Below are 24848 nucleotides of genomic sequence, written 5' to 3' on the forward strand. Positions count from 1 at the left end.
AATTTATATACACTATATCTGTCCATATAGTATGTGGTGGATTGAATCTTTAGATTAAAGTCTTAAAATAGTCTGCCGGACTCCTCTGTCCATAGGATTCTACAGGCAACAGTACCAGAGTGGGTTGCCATTTCCTTCTCCAGCAGAGGGACATTTTATAATGAAAAAGTTGCTTCATGAGGAAGGCGAAACAATTACAAACATATATGTACCTAATAACAAGGTCCCAGAATATTTGAGGCAACAACTGACAAAATTGAAGGGCGAAGTATACAATTCAGGAATAATGAGTAAAAATTTCAATATTCTGCTCTTAATGACGGGTAGAACAACTGGACAGAAAATCAGCAAGGGCACACAAAACTTGAAGAACACTGTCAGCCAAGCAGACCTCCCTGTCATCTATAGAACCTCCCACAAAGCGACAGAAGAACACACAGTTTTCCCATGCACACAGGTAACATTCTCCAGAATAGACCATATGCTAATCCATAAAACAAGTTTCAATAAATTTAAAGTAACTGAAATAATACAAAGCACGTTCTTAGATCACAGTGAAATTAAATAAGAAAGCAACAACAAAAAGAAATTTGTGAAAATTGAAGAACACACTTCTAATCTAATGGCTCAAAGAAGAAATCCTAAGAGAAATTAGGATGACTGGGCACAAGGCCATCTCTAGCCCATGACACTCAACCAGGCCCCAGTGACCTGTGGCTAGGAAAAAAAAAAAAATCCCTGACACTTCCCATTGATTTTAATCAAAATACTAAATTAAATACATCAGGCTGACATCTGCTGGGAGCAGATGCTCATTAGGATGAAAGTCAAAAAGATTAGGCAGAACAGATAACTAATACCCTGCATTACCCAGGTCCCCATCCCTCAGAAGTTTTCCTTCCAGTAATTACCAGGAAGATGTCAAATGCAGGGCCTCAAGCATGCAGAAAAATATTACAGGCTGAAGAACCTTTTGGCAGATACTCCCTACTTGAACAGGACAGAGTTATTATGAGTAAAGCAGACAGACTTGGGCATGTGACATTTACTTCTCTGAGCCTCAGCTTTCTCCCCTGCAGAATGGAAAACACACCATCTACTTCAGAGGGTTGTCAGAACCATTTAAGGAGATAATGTATAGGAAACCACTTTGGGCTGTACCTGGCCCATAGTGGGCAGTCATTAACTTCATTTCCTTCTCTGTTATGGACTGCTGTTACTACGCAGATATAGAGTTGTCTTCTAAAAGATCAGCAGAGGGAGTTCCCCAGACTTTTGCAGGTTTCCCCAAAAATATACCCGTCAAAGCTGCAGTTGCAGTTTTAAATGTAGTTATATCTCTTTAAGTACAGGTTTAGGATTTGTGTTGCTGAAGAAGGGGCTTGGTGTGGGTTGACGGGTGACTGGCAGCCACCAGGAACCTACAGAATTGTGGGGAAGGCAACAAGATAAGGCGGAAGAGATGAAGATTAACAGACTAGCAAAACACTTCTCTGTAGCAGCTTCTGTTTTATATTACTGCTTTCAGGCTCTTGTGGGAGGAAGTGGGCAGAATGGATCTTAATTTTCTGCAAATCCATTTTTGCTGATGATTCTGAATGGTTTTGGCTAGGGTCCATTGAAAACTCATTTGCCACTGATCATGTCTCCGAAAACTGCAGGTGTGTGGAATATGCTCTGTCCCTGCAGATCTGCTACATTTCCATGCTTCACCCCTACAAACAGCCACTCGCCATACAAAGGGTTTTGCCTTATGTTTGGAGCTAAGAACCAAAAAGCATGATTAAGGCATGGCCAACCACATAGACTCTGAGCTACAGAAATGTAGGGATCTTATTCACTGATCTTATTCTGTCTTGTTCACTCTGGTAGCCCACAACACTGCCTGGCACACAGGTACGGAACAAACCCCTCTGAATGTAACTGTTCTGAGACCATCACAACCTCATTCCAATCATATCTGGGAAAAGCGCCTTTCCAGGAAAACTCAAGAGTGCTTCCTGCTAGAACGCTGATTTGTCTTCACTTTGAAAGCCATTGTTACAGCAGCTCTATTGTATGATCACAGGTGAGTTTAATAGAAAGCGAAGCACCTGTGTCCAGGAGGGTGAGGGCCCCAGGGAGGGTTGTTACACAACAAGGTTTCCTGGGCAAGCAGCACCAGGCCATAGAAAGCCGTGTCCAGAACCCACCTAAAACGGAGGCGTCAAAACAAACAGGAAAACCCCCTGAAGATCAGCCAAGTTCCCTGGGACCTCTTTCCCTCTTCGAGATTAAGGACCTGCAAGAAGAATGCTATTTTGATGCTTCGCACTTAAAAATAGCTGTGGGGAGACAGGCAGACTAGGAAACTCAAGGCCCACTGCCTGGTTCAGTTCTGGCTCCTTTACTTCTAGCTCCATCACCCTGGGCAAGTTAGCCTCCTGGGCTTCAGCTTCTACCACTGTTAATTAGATAACAGCACCCACCTCACAGGATTACTGTGAGAAAGAGATGAAATAAGACAAGGAAGAGCACTTAAAACGCTCTCCAGCACACAGCAAATAATCAATGTTAAGCTTTTCTTGTTGCTATTATTATTATTATTGGAGCTTTTCTCAAGAGAAGGAAAAGAGAAGCACAACTGTCACAGAATCTGGAGGGACATCCAAATATCTACAAATCATGAGGGCGTTTAAGAAAGGCCCGATGGAAAGAGAAACACAAATGTATATTAACACACATATATATAGGGAATCTAGAAAGATGGTATGGATGAACCTATTTGCATGCAAGCAGTGGAAACGCAGACATAGTGAACGGACCAGTGGACACGGCAAGGGAAGGAGAGGATGGGACGAACTGGGAGAGCAGCGCTGAAACAGAAACATTACCACACGTAAAACAGAGAGCCAGTGGGAATTTGCTGCATGACGCAGACAGCTCAAATCCGGTTCTTTTGTGACAATGTAGAGGGAGGGGTAGGATGTGGTGGGAGGTGCAAGGGAGGTTCAAGGGGGAGGGGACATATGTATACTTATGGCTGATTCCTGCTGATGTATGGCAGAAACCAACATAATATGGTAAAGCAATTATCTTCCAATTAAAAAAAAAAAAACCGGTAGGATAGATGCAGACTATTATACACAGGGTGGATAAACAACAAGGTCCTATTGTATAGAATGGGGAACTATATTCAATATGCTGGGATAAACTACAATAAAAATACACACATGATATACACCTATGTGTATAACTGAGTCATGCAGCTGTGCTGTAGAAATTAACACAATGCTGTAAAATCAACAATAACGAAATTAAAAAGACTAGTGGACGCTTTCTAACTGCTATCTTGAGAAAATGAAAGAAATGAGCTTAAATGTGAATGGAAACCATCCACTAATCTAACTCAAGAGTGAACTTCTCCGAGAGTCTCTATTTCTTTATCCTTAGGGTACTTTGCAGCTTCTGTTAGAGAAGTTTTCTCAATAGATTTCATACTTGTCAACAACTGCCTGCTGGAATATAACCCCTATATTCAAAACTACCCGTAAGTGAAAGGGAGCCATTTGGGGTCAGACCTCTGGACATAAAGAAGAGGAGAAGAAATGGAGGTCAAGAGTTATTAGAGACAAAAAAAAAAACATAGAGCTGTTCCAAAAGAAAAACAACAAACCAAAAACGAAATGCCAAGGAAACAGACTTCCCAGCAGTAGGGGAGCAAGAGTGGCTGGTGGAGGCAGAAGTCTGAACAAGGAGGGTGGAGGGGAGCTCTGTGGTACTGTCTGGCAGCAAGTGGCCATCTGCTAGTGAGGACCTTCCACGTGCCATCAGCCACACCACACAGAAATGCCCAGCAAGAAGAGGCACAGAGCCGCAGGGTCTGCTCACCAGTGAGGGCCACAACCCTCCTGGGTGGAGGCGGTCAGGACACCATGGGGCAGTCTGCTCGCCCACCAAGCCTGGGCCTGTGAAGCCCTGGTGCTCTCTCGGCCTTGGTGCCAGCTCAAGAATACCACTACCTAAAGGACTCCAGGTCCCACGGCCCACCCACCAGCTATCACCACAGCTCGGTCAGAATCACCTTCCTGCAGCTCCACGGCGCCACCGCCTCACACAGATCCCTCTCTACCTGGAACCACCACATGGCCCAGATTTTCCAAAACATATTGTCATTTGAATTTTTTAAATGAAGATGCTTATTAAAGATACACCAAGATGTGGCTTGATTTTTATAGGTTTTAATGCCTTCACGTACATAAATTTACAAGTTGGCAGTGGAAGGTGAGCAGGGGGAGAAGGAGAGGAAAGAGAAAAACCTTTTGTCAGGAAAAAAAAAAAAATGCATCTGCTTTGTCTCCTTCTCCAGAGACTGCCCAGAAGCAGCAGTACCCCCTGTGTCTCAGCCCAGTCATGTCGTACATCTCAGGCCCCAAACACTGGTTGCTGCTATTCAACCACCATATAACTGCCTCGGCTGGCCTGTCCAGCCCACTTTCTGTTCTGTGGAAATTTTTAAGCCAGCTCTTCCAGGGGTCTCTTTGCTTCCTCTGAAGACTCCACAGGGCCTGGGGACTCCATGTGCTGGCAGCAGACAAGGGTCGGAGAGGTGTGCCCTCAGCTCCTAATTAAATCACAGGATCTGGCTCACGAGTTCCTTGCCAATAAAACACGAGCAAGGCACCTTTATCATTCCATTTAAAAAAGTCAAAAAAAAAAAAAAAGTCTATTTGCTGGATTAAGAAACAAACGGTTTAAACAAAAAAAAAAAAAAGATGTCTGAAGGAAGAGGGGATGGACAAAAAGCAGCAGCTTCCCTGAATCAGTAGCTTCCTGCTCTGAAGGCATCTGAGTATGAGACTTTCCGCCAGATGCCGAGATGCCATCGTAACAATGCAGGTAAAGAAAGGGAACGCTCTCCTTGACTCCTTCTTCTTTTAAAATTTCAAAAGACGAAGAAACAACTCCTCCTTACCTGCCAGGACCCTGTTAACAGAAGAGTGAGTAGCCAAGCCAGGCTGTCCACGTTCATGAAAAATCCCAGCATAAGGCAAATACTCAGGCAGCAAGAAACGCCTGTAAGAAGGAATTGCGTGTTAAAAGCCTACTATCTTAACACAAAGGAGATACACCATCTACCAACCCTCAATCAAAGATAAGGGCTCACAGGTTGGATGCATGAGACAAGTGCTTGGGCCTGGTGCACTGGGAAGACCCAGAGGGAACAGGTAGAGAGGGAGGTGGGAGGGTGGATCTCTCCCTGGCTGATTCATGTCAGTGTATGACAAAACCCACCACAATATTGTAAAGTAATTAGCCTCCAACTAATAAAAATAAATGAAAAAAAAAATACTGTATAATCTACAAAAAAAAAAAAAAAAGTTAAGGGCTCCACTAAGCCTAGGAATCCACAGAAACCTAGAGCAGAGTGAAATTTCTAGGACACATCCCTTCACACACATCTATCTTCTTCCTGATCGTGCTTCTAAGGTTTCCCGGGGTTTTTTTTTTGGTGGGGGGGGGGCCTCCTATTCTTGAACAGGATGCTCCAAACGCCACTTTTCTATGCCTTTTCGTTGTGGTTAATCATCTCCTGGGAAGTTTTTAGGTGGCAGCGCTTGACTGTAGGCTCCCTAGGACATAATTCCAGATATGGACAATCGAGATCAGGAAGTAGGTTTAAAAATCCCAGTCTCTTGCAAAGGCTTCCTTAGAAAAGCCTCCTCTAAGAGCTGACTACCCGGTTCTCACCTTGGGACAAAGCGTCCAAGCGAAGGTGCAGACATCCGGGCGTTGCGTGGAGCTCGGTGCCGGGATCTGTCACCATTGTCCCTGGAGAAAAAGAAAAAGGCTGCACGTGAGAGAGTCACTAAAGCAGAATCAGACACCAGCCCCAAAGACAAGACATGTCCCAAACTCAAGTCCTACCCTCAGGTGAAGGCCCCGGAGAAAGCAGTCATCCCGGTTGCTTACTAACTTGAGTGGCACATTCATATACTGCATTTCTGGAGAACCTCGATTAAAAAATTTATGAGCATTTACTAACAGTTCAGTAAGAAGGAAGATTTTTCTTGAGTTAATGTGGTCTCTGCAGCATCTGAAACTGAAACCAAGGTTGGATCTTCTAAAGGGATTTAGAATGGATACATGTAAACTTTTTTTTCTAGATCGAAAGATAAGAGAAACTTTGGCTTTAGAGGATCCATGAAGGAAAGAAAATTCTCCTGAGAATTTCATTCAACAACTGATTGTCTTTAAATACATCGCCTTAGGTCCTTGGTATGGAAAAATCATTGATATGTGAAAGAAAAACAACACAAGAAAAAGACTAGGCAGTCCTTTCTTTTAGAGACTGAAAAATTAACAATGATGAAGATGATCAGACAATGCAATCTAGGTCATTTTAGTAAAAAGAAAAACTGTTTAGTGTTTGCTTTAGAATAACAGTAATAACCACCATTATTAAATAGCCACCAAGTCCTAATACAAAGGTTATTAATTAATACGTTATCTCATTTAATCTTTCCATTAAGTATCATTAGATGTGTTTTACAGATAAGGGACTAAGGACCAGAGAGACAAATGCCCAAGGTCATACAACTAGTAAGTGGTTGAGATAAGATTCAAGGAAGATCCGTCTGACTCTAAAGCCCGGGCTCTTTTCACTACACTTCACTGCTTCCTACAAGAGAAGAGAAGACAGAGCCTTCACGTGGCTTAGCTTCCAATGCATGAAAGGAACAATAAGCCAAAGGGCACTGGCTGGACAGAGCAGTTAATTAACTGCTCAACCAACTCTACAAAATAAATGAACCTCTTGAGAGTTTGATTTGGGATATTTTCTAAATTCTTCCTTTGGATTATCTTCAACTTAATGAGATAATCTTCAAACTGGCCCTGGAATCAAAGACAACACTTTGGCTTTCAAGGGCACTACTAAGAGCCTTACAAACCAGAAATGAAAGCCTAGGAAATTTTTTATATCTTGGTGGAATTGGATGCTGAGCATTTAGAGACAAATCAATATCAGGGATATTGGAAGTTGATCCATTAAAAGTCAGTACTTGGTTTTTATCTTCCCAGAAGAGACAGCATATCTCTGTTTTCTTTAACATAGCAAATTTCTTTGACTTGAAACTCTACAGCTAAAGGGAGATGCAAGGAAAGAAAGACAAGACCATATGGAAAGTGAAAAGGGGATTATAAAGAATGAGATCAGAAGTTCCTGACCAGTAGACTGCAACTCTGGGGTTGCAACTCTGCAGTCTGCAACCCACCAAATTATTACAAGGAGTAGCTGATCATCAAACAAAAAAAGGCAGCTCCCAAATTAAGTATATTATTATTTTTCAATATGTAGATTCAAGTTGTGATCAAAGTACAAATTCAGTTAAAAGTACAAGTGAATTCATGACAGCTCTTCATATATTCTACTTATCAATGGGCACTAAAAGTGCAACTAATTATCATGAGAGGAGTTAGAAAATATTTTGAAGTTAAAAAGGGTTCTGAGGGGGGAAAAAGGGTCCTAGGCCTCAAAACAGTCGAAAATTAAGTTACAGAAAGCAGCATCATGGGACAAATCCAATTACTTTATTCTACAGCTATGAGAGAGAGCTGGCCTTCCCAGAATCACAATGCGGAGCTGACAATTTACTTCTGAACAAGGGCCAAAGAGCCCTCTCCCTCTGGACAATAAACAGCACTCTCTCTGGCATGAACAGACTTGGAGAGCAGGAAAGGGGAGCGGGGGCAGAGCAGGAGACAGTTGTTGTTGCTTAGTCGCTAAGTCATGTCTGACTCTTTTGCGACCTGATGGACCATAGCGCCTGCCAGGCTCCTCGGTGGGATTTCCCAGGCACGAATACTGGAGCGGGTAGCCAGTCCCTTCTTCAAGGGAACTTCCTGACCCGGGGGTGGAACCTGCATCTCCTGCACTGGCAGGCAGATTCTTCACCACTGACCCACCGGGAAGCCCACAGGAGACAGTACTAAACAGCAGTTGCCAGAACCCAAACATGACACAGAGCTGGGTGACAGGACATAGGAAGGTAACTCAGAGAAGTGGACAGACACCACGGCTGGGAGAGAATCTGGGCTCCTGGGACATACTTCCTATGGCTCTTTTCATTGTTATTAAAACCCACAAATAATTAACTTCCTTCTGATTCAGTTTCTCCTCCCATTTAAAAAAAGAAGGGAGGAAGGAGGACAAAACATGGTCAGAGATAATGGCTTTATGTTACTTAGAGATTACTGGAAGATATATACAGATGTATCTATATATAGCTATATCTTCCGGTAAACTCTGAGTAACATATCATAACAATCTCCCTTTTTATATATATATATAGAGAGAGAGAGAGAGAGGAAAATAAGATACATATACAGGAAAATCAGCTGGCTCAGACACAAGCAGTCTCAGACTGTTACATTAGGAACCACAAAAGAGGCAATATATTAAGTGACTGGAGATGCATCTAACATTTTGATTAATGATAGGGAAGTCGGAGTTAAACAGCATTTCAGTAAAATGTAGAGAAGACTTCAAATTCAAATTGTTGGGCACACTAACAAAGAAGCAGAAATAACAGAACTCACAGACTGATTTGGAAAAGTGGACCGTGGTGAACACACAAACGAGATGCTGCCTATAGGAAAAAAAAAAAAACCAAAGGCATCTGGGAGAAAATAGCCTGTAACAGTAATAACTCAAACATTTCGTGACTGGAAAAAACTTGAAAACATAAATGAGCAAGGTGGCACAGGCCAGAAGGCCCAACCAGCGGACAAGTTAAGCACAAACAGGGCAAAAGACCCAGGTTTTCCTGCTGGCACACAAAAATCCCTGACTAAAGGCGTGGCTCCAATAAGCGAGAGGGGAAGACAGCAACTCATGACTCTGGCTGCTAGTTCTCCCATCGTCTAGAAAGGAGAGAAAGTTCAAAATAAGGAGCTGAGATGGGGGACCATATTTCAATGTAAAGGATATCTGCAAAGGCTCGGCGGAGGGGGTGCACAGAAGTGAGGGGAGAGGGGAGGAGTGGTAAGAGTGTTAAGAACGGACAAAGAAATAAAAAAAAAAAACTTAACACGTTCAATTTAGAAAACTACACAGACTCTGCCACTCACTTCAGTGCTGATACAAGATCAACACGGAGCAAGGCTCCACGAGACGAAGGAGGCAAATTTAGGCCGAGACTGAAGGTTAGAAAATGTTTGCCCGATGAGCAGAGGGTGAAAGGTACCCAGAGGCAGTTCACACAGGAATGATGGAGGGTGCTACATACTGGAGACCAACATAACACAACACAAGGGCTTCCCTGGTGGCTCAGAATTCGCCTGCCCGTGCAGAAGATGCGGGTTCAATCCCTGGGTCAGGAAGATCCCCTGGAGAAGGAAATGGCAACCCAGTCCAGTATTCTTGTCTACAGAATTCCATGGACAGAGGAGCTTGGTGGATGGACTAGTCTATGGGGTCGCAACACAGTGGGACATGACTTGGCAACTAAGCAAGAAGAATAAGGACAACAATGTAACACAGACCATGCCCTTTTCAAGGGGGTGGGGAGGGACTTAAAAACACAAACACAGTGAAGACCCGAGTATGCAAACACGCTGGCACTGCTCCTCTACCACTGGAGGACTCTTTCTCACCAGAATCCTTTTCAGGGAAACACCTGAGAAATCCTCATCAATTTCATCAGTCAGAAGCTGCCTTTAAGCCAGCGGGACAGAAGCTGGCTGAGTTATTAATGGCTTTCCCAGCTGTTGAACTCTGTGCATCTCTGATTAACTCTCAGAGGGGTATTTGGGAAGGAGAGAGGAAAAAAAAAAAATCAGACTTTCTCATAAAACATTTTATAAGGAAAAAAACACCCATCAAACAATTAAGCATCTAAGACGAGTACCAAATTCAAGAAAATGCAATCTCTGGAACAAGGGAGAAACACAGCAGCTACCCTTGCTAAATGCCTGGGATTAACTGCCTCAGAGAGAGGCTGTAATTTAAAGGAATGGAAAACACACCTACAGGCTGTTGTCTGAGTCCTGACCAGACAGTCGGGCTGCCATCACTGCTCTGGACAAACAGCTCTGACTCGGGCCTTTGTCAAGGCAGCTCTGGCAGCACAGAGCTCAAAAGGCCGTTGTCTTCTTAACACACAGTTGACTTGGCTGAAAATCAGACTATTAAAAAAATACCTGTTTTCCCGAGCTCTTCGGTTTCTACTCAACCTCCAGACAACAGAGGGCGTACCCCATCACTCCTGCCCCTGGAGGCACAGAGATCTCGGCCAAGTCCTTTCTTTACTCGGGTGCCCTCAGTGAGGCTCTGGTCTCTATTTTGAAGGACCGTGTGTGTGCGCCAGGGTGAGATTTCGGGGAGGGAGGCACAGGCCCAGCTGGGATTATTCACAGGGGATACCTAATAGCAGAGGTCTCTTGGAAATGCAGAGCCTTAATTCTTCTCCAAGGAATAGTAATATAACAGATAATTACCACTTACAAATTCTTCTCCTCTCTTATTCTACCTTTAATTTCATCTGCATACATTATGCAAATCCATATTCCTATTGTGCATTTTATATTAAAAAATAAATACATATCTCTAAGTGATAGTTACCCTCCTTTCCCTCTCTTCCCTCTTGGCTGTTTAATTCTTTAAACCCAGACATATTCCATTTTTCTTTCTCTTCCCCTAGCATTCTTTATAATAAATATTCATATGTATTTTACTTGCACAGAAAGAATACTAATTCTAAAGCTGCCAAGCAATAATACTATGTATTTCTAAGCAATAGGAAAGAGCTGGAATCCTCGGGAAAGAGCTGGAATTCAGGCAGGCATATATTTTATAAATATGCTGGGGCTCCATAGGTACCAGATACCCTATTCCTAATCCTCAGGAAGGGAATCTGAACCCTGGTGGTTCAGATGGTAGAGAATCTTTCCTGAAAGGCAGGAGACCTGGGTTCGATCCCTGGGTCAGGAAGATCCTCTGGAGAAAGGAATAGCTACCCACTTGAGTATTCTTGCCTGGAGAATCCCATGGACAGAGGAGCCTGGCGGGTTACAGTCCATGGGGTCACAAAGAGTCAGACACGACTGAGTGACTAACACCTTCACAATCCTCAGGAGGAAGTCTCCCCACTTTGCTGAGACTTATTATTCTATGTCTGCTGAGTACAAGGAAAATTCTTCTAAGACAGTTAGTTAGGTCCAACAAAGATCCAAGAGCTTTAGGGCTGAAATAAACTTCAGAGGTTATCTAATCTGACTTTACAAGATCAGACATTGAGGCCTGGGGTAGGACAGGCACTTGCCAAAGATCAAATGACAAATCACAGGAGTCCCTAGACGATAGGTGTTAGGCTCTGGGAACCAGCGGGATCACACAAGAGAACCTGGTTCCACTCACCGCTGCTCTGGGAGTCACTTGCTACTTTTATAAACTGAGTGCAAAATCAGTTCCAGTGAGAGTAAAAAAGGACTTGGGCAACATTCTGTGTGGAGAAGTAGGAAGTGAGACAGCTCAGCTCTCACGCAGCTCGTCTCCCCAGGAACATTCACAAATAGGCCCCACTCCTGGAAAACGCCAAGGCCTCTCACACCCAGGACTTACACGCAGTCCTCACATGCCCCCGTGCGGGTTCCGCCCACTGCTTTCTAACTGGCTTCCCTGCATCCGATACTTGCCACCTGCCTAGCCAGTGCTGTCAGAACTCACTGCCTAAAATACACATTGAATAATGGTTCCCTCAGACAAAAACGAGGTCAAAACTTCTCAGCCAGGCATTCCAGGCCCTCCACAGCCCAAGTCTTCCTGATCTTCTCGCTTGAACACTTCATTGTCTGAAACGTGAACGTGAAAGTCGCTCAGTCCTGTCTGACTCTTTTCGACCCCATGGACTGTACAGTCCATGGAATTCTCCAGGCTAGAATACTGGAGGAGGTAGCCTTCTCCAGGGGAATCTTCCCAACCCAGGAATCGAACCAGGGTCTCCTGTAATGCAGGTGGATTCTTTACCAACTGAGCCATCAGGGAGCAAGCTATTGCTTCCACTGCTCTAGCCACGGATCTCTGCAGAGTCTCCAAATAAAGCCTATTAATCTTCCATGTTTAGGTTTTTGCTGAAGCTACTCCTTTGTCCAGAATCTCCTTCCCTACTCCCATCCTCCACGTCAGTCCGTCAGAGTCCTCGGCCGTCTCCACACCCAGCTGAAATCCACGAAGCCTTCTCACATCTCCCCCAGCACCCTCTCCACGTGCGTTGGTGGTATCGTGGTGAGCATAGCTGCCTTCCCAAGTACTCGCTCCCCTCACACAATGCTGTCCTGTACTTCAGGGGTACCTTATTACAGTCTGTTATGAGACACTACGTAAAGATCTGATCATGTTATTCTACGGCTTAGAAGTCTTCAGTGGCTCCCTCTCACCTGCAGGGTAAAGGTCACCTCCTTTGCAAGGCACCCGAGACTTCCCAAGATCTGGTGTCACCCTAACTCCCGGGCTCATCTCCTGCCGTATCTTGGACTTGACAACCTGACCATACTTGGCAACAAGGGAACTCCTGACAGACTCCAGAATGTTTCATGTTTGTATGCCTATGCATTTATTTGCCTTTCTTCTAAGCATATCTGGAGGGAAAGTCCTATTTTAAGACATATACTTTCTCTTTTATAAACCCACCCTGTAAAAACAAGCAACCATCACAAAAATCAATTATGTGAAATTATTTAACACTCTGGTGAAAAAGGAAGTGAACAGTTTCTTATCTCATCTCAGTTTAAGGACTGCTTCCACGAAACACCACCACTGGTAAGTGTACGAGGGTGCCTGACGTGGCTGCCTTGGCAGGTCCCAGTCAGCAAAGAGAACAGTCACTCTACCGCGCGCTCCCTCACAGCTTCTCCTGCACCTCTGATACCAAAGCGTTACAGTCTGTAAGTCAAAGGGAGAGAAAAGGCAGCCTCATTTCAAAACGAAGAGACAACCTTTCCCGCTGAAGGCTTACTCTTTGCTTTCTCGGCTACAAGTAACGCATTTGCTGTCAGCAGTCACCGGCGCCCACGGGGGTCCTGGAAACCAGGCACACGGAAGACAGCACAGGGGCACGGCCACTGCCGAGGACGTGTGGCTGCACCCGACCGGAACGTCGAGCCCTGAGAACCTGACCCAAGCACGTGGGTCATACAAAGCCGTCAGGACTTCACCCACAGACGGACGGTAAGAGCAACACTACTGGTTTTCTAACATATTTTCCTGGTGTGACTTAATTAAATTGTAGTCACGGCAAAAGGGCAGATGAAGATGATTAAATTCCGGCAAGTAACTTCTCCTACGCCACACCCAATCAGACGGCAGAGCTGAGCGACAGCCTTCAGAACCCTCCTCAGCTATATTATATACCAAGAAGGCCTTTCGATGACCTCCTTGCTAGAACTTCCCCACGTCTGGCAAGGGGAACACGAAAGCCTGCTGGTTGAGGCTCCTCTGCACGAATGCACGTGCGACAAACACATCATGCCAAACGGAGGATCCAGCACCCATCCTGGGCTCTCAGAAACGACTGTCAATCACTTCACGATGAAACGGACTGGCGTGTTTGCTCACAACATGGATTTCTAGGTAAAAGGAGGCCAAATACAACCAGATATATCGGAAGAGTTAATAAAATACATGCAACAGACTTAAAGAGACTTCATCTTAAGGCTGAAAGACTAGGATTTCTCACGGAGATGTTTGCCCAAAGTATAGCCCAGTGTCACAACTGTGAATGAAGGACTATTTCTCTCTGTGCTGGCAGCAATTTTTAAGAAGTTGAATATAATTTCCCAGTGTTGGGAGATATTTGCGACTGATCTAATCTGAAGCTTCTCCAGTTCTGACTGTCATTAGCGCAGGGTATCTTTGCCTTGGAAGGCAAAGTAGTTACAAAGAGAGGCAAGATGATCGGAAGATAATTCTGGGATTGTAATTACGTTTAGAGTAACAGATAAAATGAGGAAGGGGGGGTGAGGATAGTTAAAACGATAGTCATAAAGTCACAGACACCACCTCTTTTGTAGGACTTAGGAACTACGGGAACACAGCACTCAACCTGGGCTTCATAAAAGCCTCTCTCGTCTTTTTCCAAAGGGATGGTGAAAATAGAAATGCAAGTTTTCCCTCGGCTTCTTTGCCATCTACATTCTAGTGGGTGGTCTGAGCTCAGAAGCAGGCAGACAGCGGGGTCAGGGGCAGCCGCATCTTGCCCTGCTAGTGAGCACCTTTATGCAGAGACAGACGCTGAGGGCGTCAGGACAGACCTCCTGACAGCAGGTTTCCGGGCGTCCTGCTCATGCATTCTGACAGACACGGTGCCCCTGCAGTCTCCATCCTTGCCGCAGACAGAGACGAATGGTAGGAGAAGGTGCCCGCCTGGGAAGACGCTCATCAATCCAGACAACAAAGAATAGAAAACTTAACCTGATGACCAACCTTCAAAGTTATCCCCCACAAGTGCTAAATCTACAGTCTTGTTCCCCCAGCAAGCTCATGGAGCTAGGACTCAAATCTGGTTGTACCTCATTCTTAAAGGGTTTTAAATCTGCAGGACAATAAAGTCAGACACTAGATATGTTTGCTCCTGATCTCTAATCTTAGATATGCCTGATTTTGGTCAAGCTTCAGTATCCTTACTTTAAAAAAACCACACTGAAAGGAACAACTATCTCAAAGGGTTATTATAACGAGTAAACCAGATTTTTAAATATACAATGTTGTGTCTGTTATTAATTAGTGTACATGAAAAACATGGTAGCTGATCCCTTTCATTCGATGGAAGATTAAAGAGACCTAAGACAGAAGGGATGTGGGTAACGGCTCCCTTTGTTTTCTGAGGCCGCTATATACCTGGATGGGACAAGCTGGAGAAAGGCAAAATGATCTCCGACTCCGCAAACGGAAGGAGAGAGCAGAGGCCGTGCTGGAGGGGCAGAGGCAGGAATGCACTGTGCTGGGAAGGCGAGAAGCCCAGCAGAGCAGGGTCTCTTAATGGTATTCTAAGTGTCAGGAGGATCCCAGGCCACATCTAACTTACCTGCGTCTCTGTACTTGAAGGAACTATAAATTACAAGTGCACAGCCTGTAACTTCCCTTCTGGTTGAGGAAAAGGATTGGGGAAAGAAATTAAAAGGAGCTGGTACGTCCCTAAATTTCTCACTTTGTCTCCTCTCAGAGCCCCTCGAAACTAACAGAGGGGCAACCACACGCAGCCCTCGGTGTACAGCAGGGGGAGGAGGGCGGGGGAAGAGAGAAAGCACCAGCAGACTGTAACTGGGCCTCAAGCAGCCAGCAGTATCCTTCACGAGACGGCCTGGACAGCTAACACTGAGGTGACTGATCCACAGCTGCTCTTAAAAAACAAGATTATGGTCTGCTCCAGCCCCCAAAGAAAGGCAGACACCCAGGGGAGGGGCTCTGGGAGGGGCCGGAGAGAAACCAGTCCACTGTCCCTAACCAGGGAGCCATGTGAGACCCCGAGGGAAAAAACAACGGCTAAGTCAGTGCATGAAAGGTGAAGAAGGCGATGTAACTTCAGGTCTCACTGAAGCCAGGGGGCGGCGAACACAGGTGGGCCGTGGGGAGCACAGAGAGGAGGCAATCTGACACAGGAAAATGGAGGGGGAAGGATGGGGAAAGGGAGGAGGTGGAAACAGAAAAAAGAGAAGGTAAGATGAGAACAGAACATTTTAAACTAACCCAGAACTCCATTGTGAAGGACAAGTCACGAGGCAAGATACAGCTCAAAGGCACGAGCCCCACGTTTCACCACGGCGAAGAGAGAACAGCCTTCCACACACGCGTGCAGAGGGGGCTCTGCAGTCTGCACCGACTCCAGGGCTCCGCGGGATTACTGAGGCTTCCCAGCAGCCCTGAGTCCCGGCAGCTTTGGCACTGTACGCTGAGACTGCGTCGCAGAATAGCCCCTGGGGCTGGAAAAACAATCATTTCGGCAAGGGACCAGATCTCCCTCCAGGGGTCTGCCCGGCTAAAGACGGACGGGAGACTCTCCCTTCACTGCCGAGCCCAGAGCCACCCTCCCCCAGCAGGGACTTAAGGCAGGAGGACACACGCCAAGCGTCCCAGAGCAGCTGGGCCCTTCTCCCCACACCAGCCCTCCTCCGTTTGCCACAGCACAGCTGTTTCAGGGCATCCTTGCATTTCCTTCACATTTCCATCTTCCTCAGACAAATGAACCTCCCACTGAGTGTTCCTTCTGCCTCTAAGTACACAGTTGTTTGCATGTTTAAGGATTGAATCAGGAGGGCAAATTGCTACGATGGGTGTCCCCATCTTCTTGGTCCTCAGGAGCAAAGATATTTCTCAAACGCCTTAAAGCTCCACTGCAAGATGGCTCCTGGAGAACTATCCATTCAGCTCACGAAAGAAGGCGGAAGGGAGGCAGGAACTCTTAAGATCCCAGACTTGACCAGGCCATGTCAAGATGAACGGGAAGAAAAAGGAAGATGACTGACAGGCTGTCCTGCTCCAGTACTGGCAGCAAAAGAGACAGGGGCAGTGGGAAATGCTCAACCATCCTTCTCTCTTTCATATTTTGCATGTTTTGAGAAAATCAAAATGTAGGAATCAAAGCAAGAGCCAAACGTCCAATTTGATACAAGCCAGGAAAACTCAGTTTCAGGACGGAAAGAAACACAAGAGGTGGCTAGAAAGGTCATGCGTGGCAGCTGAGAGGTGGTAAAACCCGGCAGCCACTCTGCGGAGCTTGACCCCGTGGCCCGGGGCTGACGCTGCTCCTTCAGTCCAACCCTGTAACCCAGCTGACCACTCGAAGAGGCTAGAAGACGGAAACACCTCTCAACCCCCACAGTAATCTGACAGGCCATCTCCAAGGATCCTGACTGGGGGTAGGGGGAGACTGAGGACGCTGAGAGGCAAGAGACCAGGATCTCAAAGAAGCATTGTTATTGAGGCTGTAAGAGAATTCTGTCTCCTAGGGAAATTCAAGTCTTTTATTTTTAATCTCTATATCCACTTTTTCTTAGAAAAAAACACCAACCCTCCTGCCTCCTGGATGGTGTGAAGACAGTCCACATGAAGCATTTCCACAGTGAGTGTTCACGCAAAAGGGAAGTAAAAATGTCGCCTGAAGGACAGCGGCCCTCTCCTCCCAGCCTGGCCTGGGCCCGCTGGGCCATCTCTTCCCCCAGGAGCCAGGGAATCAGCAGTGCATTGGCCAGAGGTGGGGCATGCCCTGGGCATTTTAGTCCTCTGTCCCTCACCCCATGCCACTGCTCGTAAGTAATAACTTAGGGGTCTGAAGCCAGAATGTCAACCACTGTTGCTCGGACAGTGGCTAACCTGGAAGTACTCACGACTGGGGAGGAAGGAGCAGGGAGAAAGCAAGCTGAACAGATACTTACTCAAAGTCCTCAAACTCCAAGTCGGCTCCCTCCACGGAAGGACCCTGGTTGTCTGAGGAAGAGGAGGGGGTGGAAGAACGGAGGCGGTTCTGCTGGTAGCGCATGGAACGCTGGCGGATACTGTCTCTCCGGGACAGGTACTGGATCATTCTCTGGGCATAGTATGCAGCAGGAGACAACCTGAGAGAGACAGAGAGACACAAACACAAACTAGCACTAATGTGGGGAATACCGGGCAAGACAGTAAATCCAGCTCTCCCATCACATCTCCCTGCCGAGGCGGGCTCCGGAGGCATGAAAAATAAAGGCCATTTAACTCACCAGGAGGTTTGTGCTGCGCAACGTGCTTATCAGACTGCCTGATCTCAGAGCAGAAATACTGGTGGTTAAAGAGGCTGTTTAATCAGTCATCATCTGATCAACAGCTGCCCCCTCCCACGAGCTTAACACTGGACTTTTCTTTTTTAGTTTCTCAAGGGACCTCTTTTAAACTTCTCAGGGTGCCCTTTATAAAGATTCGCAGCTTTCCCCTAATCGTCCATGCTCAAAATATAAGACATGGAAGGGGCCGCAGCTTCTTTCACTTTCCAGATGAGAAAATAGGCTGAAAGATGGTGAACCCAGGATGACTGAAGAAGGCATCTTCAGGCATCACCTTCACCAGGACTCCTTTCTTCTCCAACAAATATCTACAGTTCCAGAACTGTCCTAGTTCCTTAAGATTATCTCTTTGAACTTCTTATCTCTCCTTTACAGATTATCCAGATATTTTAACACAGAGAAGATATTCAGGATAAAGACAGAGCACAATATACTCAGAAGAAACAGAAAATCTGAAAGATTTGTCTATTTCTTAAGACAGAGCATCAGAGGCTACATGGGCATTGAACAACACAGAAGACAAACAGTCACTCTTCTCCCTTACGATGGCTGCTCTCATAAGCAATTAATCTAGATAGACCTGTATTCTGACTATGGTTCAGTATCTTCACACTCCATGAAAATATCCATGTCCTATACAATTTGCATAGTCCCTTCTTTCTCAAGTTTTTCCTCTGTCTTTCACAACACATATAACTCGAGACTGTGAACTGAGAAAGTGAGAGTAGACCAATAACAGAAAAATGCTTTATACATATATTAAGTAGATACTAAGCAATTTCAAGACTTAAAACCTGCCCAAGGCATACACTTTGATTCAGCAATTCCATTAGTGATTTTATCCTACAGAAACACACAAGGATATGAAAATAAATATATAAATTGCTGGCACTAGTGAAAAACTAGAAACGCCTCAAATGTCCATCAACAGATTAAATAAATTATACCTATACAAAGAAACACTATGTAAAAGTTGAAAAGAAAAAGTTATCCCTACATATGCACAACAAAAGCCCTCTAAAATAAAAATTTAAGTGGGGGAAAATTAAAGAATGGTATTTATGATGTATGTGTATATATATTTCTGTAATTAGAACAAAAAATAAAACACAGCAATCCTGATGAGGATTCCCAGGGACTTTAACTTCTGCAATGCTTAAATATAAAATGAAAAAAGCATCTTTTTTTTTAAATGGAACTCTGGAAAAACTGATTGAGAATGGAAAAAGAAATACTTATATCCAAATTGTAGGAAAAGTACTTACAAACATCTTGCTGCCTGATCTTTCATTACTCCTGGACAAAGGAAGACTCTGGGCAAATTCTCAGTAAATCTACTCACTCAGAACAAAGAAGATCCTGCAGTTAACACGAAATAAGGCTGCCTCTGAAATGACTGTCATCACAGGTAGCGTCCTTTTGACCAACCATCCAATAGACTTTCCAAGGAGGCCAGGACACAATCTTTGGAACTCAGAAATCTGTGTTATGGAACAATATGCTGCCTTTGGTGCCTCTGATTCCAAATTATCTTTATACACTAGGTGGGCATGGAAGGTACAAAGGCCTTGGCCAAGATCATCAGAGTGTAAGAATGAACGTCTCAACCTGTGGGACATTCATTGTCTCTTTGGGCACCTGGTCCCATGCATTTGGTGAGGACAAATCAAGAACCCTAAATTTTCAACAGACAGAAGTCAATACTGTCTCTACCAAATACACAGAAATCTTCCAGCAGAAATCAATTGCTGTTGGTTAAATTCTCAAATTAATCAGACTAGAAAGGAATGAAAAATGGAAGTTTAAAGAAAAAATAAAGTTTTAAGAGGAAAATGAAGATTGATTATTTTTTTTAGAAATGATACTGAGAAGTGACCACAAAAACACTTGTTCCTCAGTTGACAGCCTACCCTAATGGAAAAATCATATTAAGGTGAGAGAGGTAGAAATAATGTTGATGCTAACTATAATTAAATAAAGACTGCCCTTTTATGTAGGGGTAAAAATTCAGTACTAGGTAACCTCAATTGTTTAATTTCACCATTGAACAGGAATTCCCTAAGCTATAAAACTATGCATCAGTGGCAAAGAAAAATGTACTCTTGGCACAAATCTTAAGTAGAAGTATATCCTAGTCTTGTCTTTTTAGGTATCCGAGGGAAGTTAAGGATCTGAATACTGAGATGTCTCATAAAGGTTTTGACCTATACATATTATGCCGGGTAAGTCTAAGACGAAAAAGAAATTAAAAAGCCAGTAATGTGGTAACAATCATCCTCCTACTAGAGAGCTTGATAATTATCAAACTCTAAAAGTGTTCCAAATGAATATTTTAAATAACTCAAGTTTTCTTCAAGGAAAAATACTACCCCCCTCGGAAAAAAAACCCTACTATGCATTTAAAGGGAAAGTGTAAAAATACAAACACCATAAAGCCTGGCGTTTCTGTGATAAAGACCTGAGTAGGAATAGACAACAAGTTCATTACATGAAAGGAGGACAAGTAATGGTCTTTATGAACCACTGTTAAACTTTGTCAGGTTAAAAATTCTGGGGTTGAGTTTCCCATTACTGTACTAAAAAAACCCAAAACAAAACTGTCTCACAGCAAGAAGTTCTCTGAGTGTTTCAAAGAAATTGATTTATGCAAAACAATTCCTTCTCTTACTGAGGGCTTGTTATTTTCAAATATGACAACAGACTAACTTCCTTGTTTCAGTCTTCATCAGAGTTGTCCACCCGTTTTAAAATCATAAATCCCTGGTTCCCTGATCCTTGGATTGGCTATTTGTGGGGTATGGAAAAGGAAGTAATAGGATGATGGGGAATCTTTTCATTAGGGTCTTCAGAAAGAATGCTCAAAATCATGACCTAACTCTGGTAACAACAAAATCATTCAATATCCTTGAAATGAACTTGGTCTAAAGGTTCCAATCCTGACTTGAAATTCTTGATCTACAGCAAAGCTCACTTAGCCTTTTCTGACCCACATTGTTACCTCAACCCCACCATTACAAACTACCCTCTTCTTCTAAAGCTTCACAGCGTGTGTTCCGGAGTTGCTTAAAGAATGTGCAGGTTATCCCCCTTTTGGATCATGAACAGAATTATTAAGTCCAGCTGTGACATCCCCACAGGGCTGCTCACCAGAAATAAATATTATACATCAACTCAACACCCCATCCTTGGTCCTGAGTTACCAGTATCTTCAACTTCAAAACTCATCAAACTTTTTTTTAAATCTCGTCAAGATCTTTTCAAATGTCTGCTAATTAGCGTAAGGCAAGCTCCTTATTAACTCTTGAATAACTTATTTTACCCAGTTACCCTTTGTCAGTCATCTCTTTCTTCACGTAGTCTCCAAAGAGTCAACATCTGAATGACCTTGATTTCTGCCTTCTGATGTTCTAAATTCTCTCTCAAATGAGGATTTTTTTGGTTTGCTTTTAATTTGCTAAGTGATTTCCCTATTAATAAAAACTGTCGTTTCCCTTTTGGCTGTCCATCTGAACGGTAACGGCAGAAAAGAAATGTCCTATGACTCTGCCAGGGAGCCCCAAAGGGTCAGGGCTTAGGCGTAGCCCTCTGCCACCAGAGGCGCTGTTCACTTACCTGTAACACTTCCCCATCACCTCAACCACCTGTCTCAGAACTGTAACTGAAGAGGCAAAGAGCACCAGGACCAGAGAGGCACGGACCGGGGCGTCCACCAGCTCGGCACCCCCAAGGGCAGCCCCTCCCCCCACCTGGTGCCATTGCTCACTTTAGCCTTACCTCGCTGGGTCTGGGTAAATTGGGTGCTCTCTGGATCCTGCTCCATCATAACGGGATAATGAAATGAGGGAAGACTCCAGCAGCCTCCTAGCAGAGATTAAAAAAATGGCAATAATCCCTGTCAATTACCAACTCAGAGGTCATTCATTAGGAAAAATGGGGGAGAGAGATAAATAACATCCCCCTTTGCGGCTAGCTGACACCTCCTGTCTGGGCTCGCATCCTTCCTACCAGCACTTAGAGGCGTAATGATATGAGGCGCTCCAGAGCGCCCACACTGGATATGGCCACTGTATGATCCTGAATACTGCTCTTCTGTGAGAAATGAACAAGTGCTTTAGAGACACGATCTTATTTTTATTTGCAGTACCTCCAGCAGACAAACAGGAGGTTGGGATCAACATGAGAGAGGAAAAAGGCATACCTACAGATTAACATGGAGTGCCAACACTTTACTTCGGTGTTCAGTTCCCCCATGTCATCCTCATCCACATCCCATTATCTTCTAGGCACTCTGCTCTGCCCACACCCTTGTGTGAGTACCCTCCAGGGCTTTCTTGGTGGTTTAGTCGCTAAGTTGTGTCCGATTCTGATCCCATGGACTCTTAAGTCCTCCAGGCTCCTCTGTCCATGGAATTCTCCAGGCAAGAATACTGGAGAGGGTTGCCATTTCCTTCTTAACAACTGATAAAAAAAAATCTTCAATTATATAATCTAGCCCAGCCATCCGTTCAATGATCATATGTGTTCATTTACTGAGCATTTTTTTAGTGCCAGGCAATACTAAGCACTTCACATGTACTCCATTTAACCTCAGCGCAGCCTGGAAAGGTAAGCATCACTACACGACAAGGAGATCAACGGGCCGAGGGGTGAGGTGCACTGCACGGGGCACACCACTACTGAAAGAGCGCACCAGAGCGCCGGGGAAGGCCTGTCGACTCCAGCATGCCTCAAACGACTACGCACACGAATCCACTGTGAGTCCAAACTAGGATGTGGATCCAGGATCACTGGCTCTTTCTGTTTTTTAAAGGGACGCCAGAAATTTGGACTTTTGCATGAAGTCTCCTGTTAAGTTTTACTAAAACATTTTTCTTCCTTTTCCTATGGGAAGGGCCAGTGAAAACATGTTTGATAAACATGGCTCGGGGTCCCCCAGCTTGCCATGTCTGCCACACTGCTTCCCAACTCCAGTGTGCCTTGGCGGCCAATCAAGCTCCTGCCATGGAACACGTTTCCAGGGAAGAGGTCTCAGGAAGAAACGCACGCTGTTCCCCTCTGGCAGCATCTCGCCTGGCTCTCCCAGGAGCGGGTCCCGGCCCCCTGCCAGACTCTTCTCTAAAGCAGGTCTGCAGGGTACAGACAGCAGCTGCCAATCTTCTCCAACTGAGTTAACTCAATTCACTGTCATTGAAACCAGCTGGCTTTAGGTAGTCGTGTGCAGTCACTTTATCCCAGCGACTGGCTCACCGGAGCATCTTCCCTGACAGTCTGGGGAAGAGAACAGCAGAGGCCTGACAGCCTGGCTTGCTACCCTTCCCACCCAGGACAGCCAAGTGTTACATCATGGTTTTGATCTACGCAAGGCTTATCATCCCCACGCTTAAAACAAGTTAAACAATCCCACCCCTGAAGGGAGAGAACACAGTGAAACCAATGAGGAAGAGAAGAAAGCAATACAACACTTCTCTGTGGTTGAAAACCTGAATCTTCAATGATATCACTGTTTACAGTAGCAGACATTCTGTGTTTCATCAATTGTAAGACACGCTCCCCCCCCACATTTTAACATGTGTGAAATAGGGATGCATCTTATAATTGTGTGACGCAGTTTAATTGGCAGGATTTTTTTTCTTTCATAGGTGCACTTAAGATAACAGCATGTCTTTGAATCTTGAAATATGGGATGTTTCTGAGAGGAGGGGATAGTGAGAGGTACACAGACTCGAAGAAGAAAAGTGGAATTTTGAGAAGAGGATCCATTTAGGCCATCATATAAGGTGGTGCTAGTGGTAAAGAACACCCCTGCCAATGCTGGAGACACAAGAGACATGGGTTTGATCCCTGGGTCGGGAAGATCCCCTAGGGGAGGGCACAGCAACCCACTCCAGTGTTCTTGCCTGGAGAATCCCATGGACAGAGGAGCCTGGTGGGCTACAGTCCACAGGGCAGCAGAGAGTCGGCCATGACCGAAGCGACTGAGCACGCACGCATGTTCACTACTAATAAGTTTGTGCTACAGGAATTAGGTGGGAGCTGAAGAACAGAAGCAAGATCTGGGAGCAGCTGACTGCCTTGGGACACCCAGAAGCCTGCTCTATCCCAACGGGTTCTGGACTGAGTTTTGAGTATCACTGAGCCCTGTCGTGTTACCCTCCAAATGGCTGCTCCATAAGCAGAGGCGCTTTGACAAGGGGCATCCTCCGGAGTAAACCAAAGTATATCCTTCTTTAAAATGACCCTGCCAATTTAGGAGGCCAATGTTACCCCCTACTCTGCCAAGGCAGTGACAGCCTCAGAGAAATTAGATGAGTTTTTAAGCATGCTGTAAAGAAGATTCTTGAGCCAGAAGAGCTTGGGTTAGGTCATTTCAATTTTACTGGTTCTATTTTACAATCCCACAAACTCTACTCCCCACCCTAAATTCCAATCTTAATTAGGACGACTTCTTAAAACAGAGTTACACCAAAATGTTAAGTTTTGTCTCTGGGGAGTCCCTGATGAGGTTCTTTTAGAACATATACCCCCTATGCCTACTTACTAGAATCTGTTGGCAACATTTGCTCCCAGGCAATACAGTGGACTGGCAAGTCATACATACATGGCATTTTAACTCTAATACACAAAATCAGGAGAGCCAATTACTCTGTAGAGTACCCCCAAACATGTATCACTGATGAAACATTAAGCTCTCTACAGTTACAACACAAACACTATCGGAAGGATTAAAAAAGACTGTTATAATTGGTGTTAAATAAAGAAAGAACTAGAGTGACTAGACAAGTAAATATTACCACCACTCCTAGGAAACTCAAAGAAAGATCTTTCTCTCCCACAGTTAGCTTCTTGCCAAGAGCCATCAATGGGGAAATGACGCAAGAGAATGGAACAGAATGGCAGCGGAATGCCTTCTGCTCTGGCCACTACAAATTTCACTTGACTCAATGGTTAATCAAGCAGTTCAGTAATATGAAATCAGGTAGGACTTAGCGCTCAGGGCTCAGACAAGTTGGTTGAAGTCTGAAGGTACCACTTCACTCTGACCTGTTAACTCCAGTCAG

At 44.8% G+C, this 24848-nt stretch overlaps 1 protein-coding gene across 7 annotated transcripts in view; it reads right to left on the reverse strand.

Moving 5' to 3' along the window:
• AMBRA1 (autophagy and beclin 1 regulator 1) overlaps positions 1 to 24848 on the reverse strand; it is a 166135-nt gene that overhangs the window by 83437 nt on the left and 57850 nt on the right. For 5 of the 7 annotated variants that reach the window (XM_043910679.1, XM_043910688.1, XM_043910720.1 and 2 more), the window contains 4 exons: positions 21565 to 21651; positions 17410 to 17589; positions 5731 to 5811; positions 4955 to 5055 (listed from right to left, as the gene is read on the reverse strand). In XM_043910679.1, the coding sequence (XP_043766614.1) occupies positions 4955 to 5055; positions 5731 to 5811; positions 17410 to 17589; positions 21565 to 21651 (449 nt within the window). The remainder of the gene's footprint in view (positions 1 to 4954; positions 5056 to 5730; positions 5812 to 17409; positions 17590 to 21564; positions 21652 to 24848) is intronic. The other 2 variants (XM_043910712.1, XM_043910728.1) reach the window with 1 other exon arrangement.

The sequence above is a fragment of the Cervus elaphus genome, chromosome 1 (assembly GCF_910594005.1).
Source record: "Cervus elaphus chromosome 1, mCerEla1.1, whole genome shotgun sequence".
NCBI lineage: Eukaryota > Metazoa > Chordata > Mammalia > Artiodactyla > Cervidae > Cervus > Cervus elaphus.